Below are 9,317 nucleotides of genomic sequence, written 5' to 3'. Positions count from 1 at the left end.
ATTTTTAACTCTCCCCATTACAACTTTCAAGATGTTAAAAATGAGTCGCATTGATTTACCATGAATAATAAATATACTTTTTCAGACATTGTTTTGACATAAATTTAACATCAATTTGACATCTTATTTCCTGACATCAAATCAACATCAATTTAATGTCAATGATATTGACCTGAGATATAGGGACCACAAAAAACATGTCAGTTTGATACCTTTGTTGGGCCTCTTTACAACCACAAGGAAATAATTACAAAATATAATGAAAATATGCATATTCATGCACGTCATACATGGTGGTCAAAATCTTGACTATTTGTTGATGTCAAATTGACGTCAAGGTGCCCGCTGGGAAATGACCAGTGTCAAATATGGGGTGAACTCGGGTCAGTTTTATTATTAAGGTCATAAAACATGCGTCCTTCTGACTAATAACAATACAATTTAGTCTACTTTTTGTTTATAGACAGATTTAATGACAAAATTCTGCATAATTAAAAGCGAAGTTAGTTTTAATGATTTGTTTGCCCTAAAAAAACTAAAAACACATAATACACTTTTAATTATATCTATATTAAGTTCCTTTTTTTTAAACTAAATTCAATCTGACGACTATTTTGTAAAAAGAAGTGTAAAATGTTGGGACAGATCTGCTTTTACTCTATTTTGATCAGCAGGTGTCGCCAACGTGTGTGGTGTTTCGAACGCTTCGAAAAACTGAATCAATTTTCGAAGCAATTGGTTCAATTGATTCGAAGCATTGAAACGCTTCGTTTCTCCCATCACTAAGCTAAGACCACTTGTGGTCGAGGAGTGAGGTTTACTTACCCCCCAAGTCTCAAACATAGGCTATATATCCTCTTTAAAGATGAACGCGCTTTTAGTATCGAGCGAGTGACGAACGGCAGAAGCATCGATGAAATCGTCGCTCTTCTCTTGAGGCTGATCGTGTGTGTCTCTCTGACATCCACTCATCAGCCTGTGAAGTGCGGAAGAAGCTGTCGATATCATCGCAGACCTGTGTAATTCCATATTAATTTTGTATCCTAAAGAGCATTTATTCGATATGTAATCTCATTTTAAGGTTAAAGACGTACAGTTAGTGTTTAATGAACTTGTGACGGGAAGAAACGTTGTTTTCAAGATATAAAGGTGAGTTAGTTGTGCTTCATGTTTGTCTGTTTATGTGTAAGTAACAGAAGTATGCAGTGTGTTTATTTAATAATGTTCACGTTTTATTATCACGTTTTTATGTTTCATGATAAAGAAAAGTTTATAAGCGTGTTTTAATTTTGATCACCGCGCGAAGCCAGTGTTATGACTGTATGTAGTGTTAATAACAGTTTTTATATTTAGATTCACAGCTTTATTGGCATGGTTAAACGTGTCTTCACGTTGCCAAATCATGGCGGAAACATTACATTTACACAGAAATAAATATGTTTGAAAAATTAAAGTATACAAACATGTTAAATAATGTAACATAATAGCATCTCTGTGTATCACAGTTATCTAGTGTCCCAGCATGCAAAGCAGTATTTCCTCTCCTCCTGAGACCCCACAGACGGGTGGAGACCGAGCCGAACTAACCCAGCTCACCACTAAAGATGCTTCATCTGGGGACAGCTCATCAGAGTTGGCCAGCCCCAAAGCATTGACCTTTGACCTGCTCAACATGGTGATCTCCTTCAAGCGGATGGCCATCTACCTGGAGCCCATCACTGACACAGCGGAGGTGCTGCGGTACCTGCTCGGGTGAGAAGTCATGACCTTATTATGTGTAGGTTCGATCCCATCATGCATTTCTCCTATCTATACTGTAGGTGAATGAATGCTTATTGTCCCGGCTAGCTACTAAATGTATTTCTGAATTATTCATGCTGATAGATGTATCCTGTGTAAACAGCTGTCACCCTGTGATTGTGTATTTTTAGATGGAGAATGCCCCTGTTCTCCATGTTTAGTTGCATCCTGCTCAACGTCCTTTTCTTGACTCTGAGTGAAGGTAAGATGGGCATAAATCCGACAAAATGTTTTGTCCAATCAGAATCAAGTATTCTCAAAAGAGGCGTGTCATAAACACTTATTTCGGTACGTCCTCAGGGTTGTGGGTCTCTCTGCTCTTGTTGGGGATCTCAACTCCAGCTGTGTTGGGTTATATGGGCGACCGCTGTAAGGGCGTCACCAGCGAGATGGCGGTCCAGAGGAAGAAACACTACGCGGTCCAGCGCAGAGATCTTCAGACGGTCCACATGAGCAAACAAGAGGCCATGCTGGAGGTCAAGGGCATGTAGGTGTTCAGGACGTTCATGTTCGTAGAAGAGTTTAAAAAGTTATACTGAGCTAAAATTGTGTTTTTGTTACAGGCTAAAACGCATAGATGATCTCTTGACCCAGGCGTGTGTGTATGCAGAATCTGTGTATAAGGTGTTATATTGGGAGAGCCATGCAGTGTCTTCCATGTGAGTATTAAACCTCGCACACAAACGTCTCTCCTACCCACTTTATTTTATTTGCTGTTGGTTTTTGTGTAGTGTGAAGTCTGGTGTTAAAACAAAAACTTCTGCCATTGTACAAGCACAAATGATCATGTGATGAATAAAAGGTATTATTTATGGTGTTTGGATGTGTGCAGGTTTTACGGTTCTGTACTGGCTGCGGTTTGTGTACTGTACACGGCTCCTGCGGGTTTTAGTCTGTCTGTACTCAACAGCGCCCTCTTCTTTTGGAACAAAGACTTCTGCAGAGGTTAGTAACTTTAACTAAGTCTCATCCTGTGGGAAGTCCTTGGCCATAATAACCTAGGGCCTTAGCAAGTCTGTCTTAGCAAGACTCATTGCAAACAAATATTTATCTCTTGAGTTTGTGTACAAAATCAACCACGCATAGCACCTTTCTCACCTGATGTTTTTATTCCTGCAGTTCTTTTGGAGCTGAAGGAGTTTGTTCATCCGAGTCAGGTCCAGCTAGCGGAGGAAGCTGAACCATGCGAGTCTGATCAGGGACAACTGCAGGACCGCACACCCACTCCTACCAGTGTGGAGGTGAGAGAAAATGACTGAGAGTTTATCTTACAGTTAGATTAAACATCTGAGAATTTCACTCAAACAAATATAAAATCTGGCTTATGATGTCAACAAAACCGCACATGTGTTGCTTTCTGTCTGTGGTGCTCTGTTTATATCAGGGGTGCCCAAACTTTTCACTACCAACTAAGGACCAAAAATTAACCTTACTGAGGGCTGTGGGCCCGAAAGTAAATGTTGCTGTGTTATATTAAAATTGTAATTTATAATTTTCTAATATTTGAAAAAAACCAATTATTATTCTGTTTATGCATAACGAATGCAATTTTTTTTAAAGGTAACTGTTGTAAAAAAAAGAAATAATTTCATGGCGTATGCTATACACCTTCAAGTATGCATGTAAATTTAAAAAATATTCACTTTAATTCCTTGCATTTATTACAATTTACATTTTTGTAATGTACAAATAAAACAAACAAAATTTACATTTTATAAAATGTTTAATTAGAAATATAAACATCTGCGTCAGTGACGTTTATCCTTTTTCTTTATCTCACGTGGCATGACAGGCCAAATTAAAGGGTCATTGCGGGCCAACTTTGGCCCACGGGCCCTAGTTTGGGCACCTCTGGTTTATATAGACAAGTCGGTTAATTCAGCGCCCATATTGTTATCATTACTGAGCATGTGTATTATACAGTAAATTAATGGTTATTGGCACAATTAGCCTAAAAGTGTCTTTCACTACTTCTATAATGTCTTTCCATGTACTCTATATGATTATATTTCCTATTAAGGATCTGTCGCCTGGCAACATTGAAGAGGCAGAAGAGGCGGAGCCTGATGATGAGTTTAAAGATGCTATAGAGGTCAGGAAAACCTCTCTCTTTCTCTGTATTTGTTCTTTCGAGGGCTGTCAAATGATTAATTGTGTTTACATACAAAATGGAGGTTTGTGTTTGCATAATATATGTGTTTATTTATTAATTATATGTAAAAATACAAACATTCATCTGTATATGTAAGAAACATAAACCTGTGTGTGTGTTTATATATTTATATTTTATATATTTATATAATATATAAATAAAACCTATATAAGTATTAAATACAGTACACACACATAAATTATGCAAACACAAACTTCTATTTTGTATGTGATTAATCGCGATTAATCGTTTGTCAGCCCTAGTTTTTTCTCTTTGTACTTTTGATCTTACACGTTCTCTTATTTCTGCTATTGGCTTACTCAAGGAAACTCAGCTGGTGCTGCCGGTGAGTAGCTCCCTCTAGTGGAATGGAGACTTGTAGCGTTATCGTTAGACTGAGTGTACAGATAATGTATGTGTTTGTGTGCACGAGTGTAGATATTAATCTTTTACTAACTACCATTGGTCAGTAGTGGTTTTAGTTGGATGGAGAATTATATGGTATGTACTTAAAGTTTTTGACCTTTGACCTTTACTTTGCTTTCCAAGGAAACTCCTCTGGCTTTAGTGGTAAGTAATATAGCTAACAAGAGCTGTTAGTATTAAAGTACATTTTCACAAACTCTGTACATGAGTGTAGAAACCTCATGCTCTCCAACATTTGTCTTTGTGTGTGTAAGGTTAGGGACACACCAAACCGACGCCAACAAAGTAGCGTAGACTGTGATGTTGGCTTAAGTGGCATTTATAGTCGGCTGTGCAAAGCCTGACGCGAACCTCGCCAAAAATTTAACAACGGGTTCGTTCTACGTGGAATGCAAACGCTTTGATTCGTCCACTAGAATCCCTCCGTCTGAAAATAGCCATTTCTGCTTGCCATTTCTCTTATGCACTGGTTGGCTATGGCAAGCAGCCAATCAGAATTATCTGACTCCCACGAGCGCCAACGCCGATTAAACGTGCAAAATTGGCCAAAGAAATGGTGACAATTACTTACTTTAACCAATGGTATGGTTAAAAAAACTGTTCAAAACCAGCCTGTTGGCTTGGTGTGTGTCTATCTTAGTGTGTGCATGTTTATAAATGAATGTAACTGAACGCACGTTTTTCAAGACGTGAAATTGATGTCATAAATATGTTTTGTCTGCCTGCGTGTAAATTTCACATAACCTGTTGAGAACATGACATGGTTGTATTTCACCCCAAATTAAAATAAGATGTTTAATATGGTCAGGACATGTTCTTGAGATGCCCATGTATGTGTACCCATATTGTTGAGTCTGACCACAAATAACCTCTGACCACACCCTCAGGTTTTTATTGTAATCAATCATGTGTTTTGTTATGTGGGGCATGTTTAAAACTGTCTGGCCCTTGTTTTGAATGTAATGTAGGTGGGGCCTGTAACCTATTTACTACCAAAGGTTCTTTGGAGGCGCAGAGTCCATAAGGTGCCCAAAAAAACATTGTCAATCATAATCTCCGGGTGTACTAACCACACCCTTCATACTTTTCTCATTTGGTGGTTTTTGTTAACAATGATGACACAAAAATTGGTGACACTTCCTTCAGGTCAGGGTCAATTCTCACAATATTCCTTTCGAAAGGTAATTTTAATCTCACTGTGAGAAGGCTTGGGTCTTACTAGAGATTTGGTGAAGAGCTGGGCTGCATTTTAACCCCATCTTGTCCCACCTTTCATCAATGAATGAAAATTCTGTCATCATTTACTCACCATCATGTCGTTTCAAACCTTTATGAGTTTTACTTCGAGGAAGCTTAGAAGATATTTTAGCCTTAAATTTGGTTTGTAATGACATTTGGGTAGATAAATGATGACACTGATATTATTAGTGCCTAGAAATGATGTTTTACATGTCATTTAAAATGAAATCAGCCTAACCTTCACTAGACTCTGTATTTAGAGGGCTTTTAAGTATTATTACAATGTCGTGCTTGGCACAAAGAAATCTGAGAACTTTCACAGTTATCGAATGACTGCAGGAAATCATTATAAAGCTCAGCAGCCCAAAAACATGGGCTCAGATTTACTAAAGTCAGTCACATACATCCATACTGTATGCTGATGGAAACCTCAGGTTTTCTGATGACTTCAGTAAATCAGCTGTTTAAACTCAAAGCCCTCTAGATACAGAGATAAAAACATTGACTAATGCAGAGAAATAACCTTCACACACCTTTACATCTGACCTTCAACAGTATGCTGCTTTTTGCATTTGTGTCACTAACAAATGTAGATTTCCAAGATTTCTAACACTGACTTTCTGGTTTGATTTTTTTAACAATTCCTATTATTCAAGCCATATCATGAAAAGTATTACATTGTGATAAAACCGAGGTGTGCAGGTTTTTTCATGTGCTGGTATGTTGAGTGATCTTTTGGAGCTCATGGGTTTACCTCTTTCATCACTGTACTCTCTTGCTGTTAGTCTCATGATGAATCTGATATATTTCTGTGTGTTTATGTCTGATAGGATGATGATGACGTGTCTTCTGTCACTCCTGAGTTTGACACCGTATCTGACAACGGGTTGTTGAGTAGAAACGAGCCCATCCGAAGTAAAGTCTCCAAACTCACGGAGAAGCTACGCAAGCGGGTTCCCTCTAACACCGGTCTCTTACACTTCTCTTACTTTATTTACTTCTTTATATTTTTGTATTTTTATTTAACAGGGACCATGCATACCAAAAGTGTTATGCCAGAGTTAGCAATAAAGCTAGTTTGCATCTGCAGATACATAAATTTACACTATAATATACAAGAGAAAATAAAAAAAAAGACAAATTAAAGAAATCACAATTTCATCAAATACATTCACCATACCACATTATAAAATTCACCTCAATGATCAGATACTTGATTTTTATTTAGCCACAACTTAGTTGCTTTATACATAGTACATTTGAAAGTACACATTATATACAAACATATCCCTCTGTTTATAACCATAATTCATTTATCTCTTCACAGGAAACTGTTTCCAGTGTAATTCAGCGTTTTCTGTTTTAAAGAAAAGGGTACAACCTCCAGTCCTTATTAAAGGGGTCATAGCATGAAAATCCATTTTAAGTGCTATAATTGGGTCCCAGTGCTTCTATCAACTTAAAAAAGTGAAAAAGATCAACACAGTAACTTAGTTTTGGTAAACCATTCTCTGCAAGCATGTGAAAAATTAGGTCATTCAGATTTCACATGTTTTGTGACGTTGGTTGCATGTTTTATTACAATAATACCGCCCCTTAATCTGCACTATTTAAACACGCCACTGCAATTTTTTTTGCAGAGAGAGAGGAAAATTAATGATTTACAGCACTCTTCAGTTTCACAATTATGGTGATCAGTGTTTGCATTTTATCAGCTTATTTGCTTTTTAAAGCAGACACCCAAAAACGGCACGTTTTTGCTGACACCAACAAAGTGTCAATTTTAACATGCTATAAAAAATTATCTGTGGGGTATTTTGAGCTAAAACTTCACATATGCGCACTGGGGATATCAAAGAATTATTTTACATCTTTGGAAAAAATCTTATAATATGACCCCTTTAAACATGATTTTCTATTTTAATATTACCATTATGTTTTTATTGTTATTTTAATGGATTTATTTAGTATAATATTGTTTCATTTTTGCAGAGGAGCTGCAGTAACTGTGGTGTCAGTTTCTGTGCTCGCTGTTGCTCTTACAAAGTGTTCAAGTCCAGTATGGGAGCCACAGGTGAGAACAACACCTGTATGTTCCTGAGCATATCCAACTTAAAACCTTGTTTAATGCATCTTTCTTTTTCTGCTTCTTCAGCTCCTGAGGCCCAAAGAGAGACCGTGTTTGTGTGTAATATGTGTAATATCTTCCTGAACACCAAGTAGGTCTCCCCCATACCCAAATGACCATTGCAAACCTGTGCAAGCCCCTCAACAGCATAAACTACGAGTGGGCTGGTTAGGGAATATTTGACATGGAGGACCGAAATCCTGCGTTTGATCCTGCCTCTGCTTTATCGTGTCTGCCCAAAAAAGTTGTGGACCCTAAATGCAGTCCTTTACTTCTGGTTGATGACATTTCCATGGGGCATATCTAAAAAAGCTTTCCCAGGCAACCCCAACACCAAAACCCTTTTTTGGCCTCTTTATTGAGCATCCCTTTCTGAATTGCAGCCCTTTATAGGAGTTATATCAAGATCACTGTACTGGATACAAACTCCAATGTTGATTTCAGATCTGAGCATTATAAATGAATTTTATTTATTTATTAATTTCGGTTAAAAGATTTTGAAATATGCTGCTTAAATGAGTTGATAGATTTTTCACCTTTGACCTAAACTCTTCAGTTTTCTGTCTGCTTTGATTTCTGTCCCTTGATTGTTTAAAAGTTGATTGTATATTGTTTCTATTATTTATGTGATTATGTCTAAACAAACTTTTATGGGACTTCTTACAACCAGTTCTTAATTTTACACAAATCAAAATAATGTTATTGTATTATAAGTGATCTGTTGGTCAATGGGTATAGTATGAGATCACACTGTAAAACATTCTTGGCTGCCTTAAAATGTTTAGTTGAATCAACTCAGATTTACAAGTTATTTTGGCTTGCTATTGTTTGTCTTGACTAGAGACGAGTTGTTAAAACTTATAAAATATATTCGAAAGAAGTCAACTTTATTTTATAAGTTATAGCAACTCGTCTCTTATCAAGATAAATAATAGCAAGTTAAATGACTTGTAAATCTTGAGTTGATTCAACTGATTAAGGCAGAAAATAATTTTTTGCAGTGCATGATGACAAATAATCACAGTAAATCATTTAATCCGATATTGTATTGCATTATAAAATCCTGTCTTTGCTGATGTAACATTTCTTTTGGATAACTAGGCACATCGCTGTATTAACCGCTGCCGATACCATAACTTCATGTGTTAATTGTGTTTATTGGGGTTTTTTTGTTCAACATGCGTTGAGGTTATGAATTGTGTTTTGTCTTCTGTGTTATTTTATTTGTCGATCTGATTACTGTCTGTAAGCCGAAGCTGAATGTAAAATCAGTGTTTAAGCAGTAAAAGAGGATTGTGTACAGTATATCATACACTTGTGCTATACTCTATTTATTTAAACACGTCTACTCTCCGTGTCAGATCTGTTGGGTTTCATATAACAATCGTGCTCTGTGTTTCACTGGTCAAATCTATACTGTTACAGTAATAAACTTTATTAAATATTCTTATAAATGTGGACTTCCTTGAGGAATGGTGTATGATGATAGAAAATTGTTCCAGTAAAAAATACTAAGTTGCCAAAAAGCGATGCTACATAAAACCATTTTAGTCAAAGTCTGTAGATCATTTA

General features: G+C 36.7%; 1 protein-coding gene across 5 annotated transcripts; it reads left to right on the top strand.

Annotated features, from left to right (window-relative positions):
* Positions 1-861: 861 nt before the first annotated feature.
* Positions 862-9,199, top strand: zfyve27 (zinc finger, FYVE domain containing 27). 5 transcript variants are annotated; one of them, XM_055204230.2, is made up of 14 exons: positions 873-1,149; positions 1,506-1,752; positions 1,932-2,002; positions 2,101-2,287; positions 2,364-2,459; positions 2,633-2,745; positions 2,920-3,041; positions 3,821-3,892; positions 4,278-4,298; positions 4,502-4,522; positions 6,448-6,586; positions 6,945-6,991; positions 7,610-7,691; positions 7,773-9,199. In XM_055204230.2, the coding sequence occupies exons 2-14, from the start codon at positions 1,523-1,525 to the stop codon at positions 7,838-7,840; spliced, it is 1,269 nt and encodes a 422-aa protein (XP_055060205.2). In that variant the 5' UTR covers positions 873-1,149; positions 1,506-1,522; the 3' UTR covers positions 7,841-9,199. The 5 variants fall into 5 exon arrangements, with proteins under 5 accessions (XP_055060204.2, XP_055060205.2, XP_055060203.2 ...); XM_055204229.2 differs by lacking the exons at positions 4,278-4,298; positions 4,502-4,522 and adding an exon at positions 5,347-5,403 and having other exon boundaries at positions 862-1,019; XM_055204228.2 differs by lacking the exons at positions 4,278-4,298; positions 4,502-4,522 and adding an exon at positions 5,347-5,403 and having other exon boundaries at positions 874-1,149.
* The last annotated feature ends 118 nt before the right edge of the window (positions 9,200-9,317 follow it).

This window comes from Misgurnus anguillicaudatus, chromosome 3 (assembly GCF_027580225.2).
Source record: "Misgurnus anguillicaudatus chromosome 3, ASM2758022v2, whole genome shotgun sequence".
NCBI lineage: Eukaryota > Metazoa > Chordata > Actinopteri > Cypriniformes > Cobitidae > Misgurnus > Misgurnus anguillicaudatus.
Note: the sequence above shows the minus strand (reverse complement) of the source record. Positions and strands in the feature narration are given on the sequence as shown.

Bases quoted from the DNA above. Each gene is read 5' to 3' on its own strand.
- zfyve27 (XM_055204229.2), top strand. From the start codon at position 1,523: ATGCAAAGCAGTATTTCCTCTCCTCCTGAGACCCCACAGACGGGTGGA. The intron at 2,746-2,919 runs GTTAGTAACTTT...TTATTCCTGCAG, and splicing joins GAACAAAGACTTCTGCAGAG to TTCTTTTGGAGCTGAAGGAG. The intron at 3,042-3,820 runs GTGAGAGAAAAT...TTTCCTATTAAG, and splicing joins CCACTCCTACCAGTGTGGAG to GATCTGTCGCCTGGCAACAT.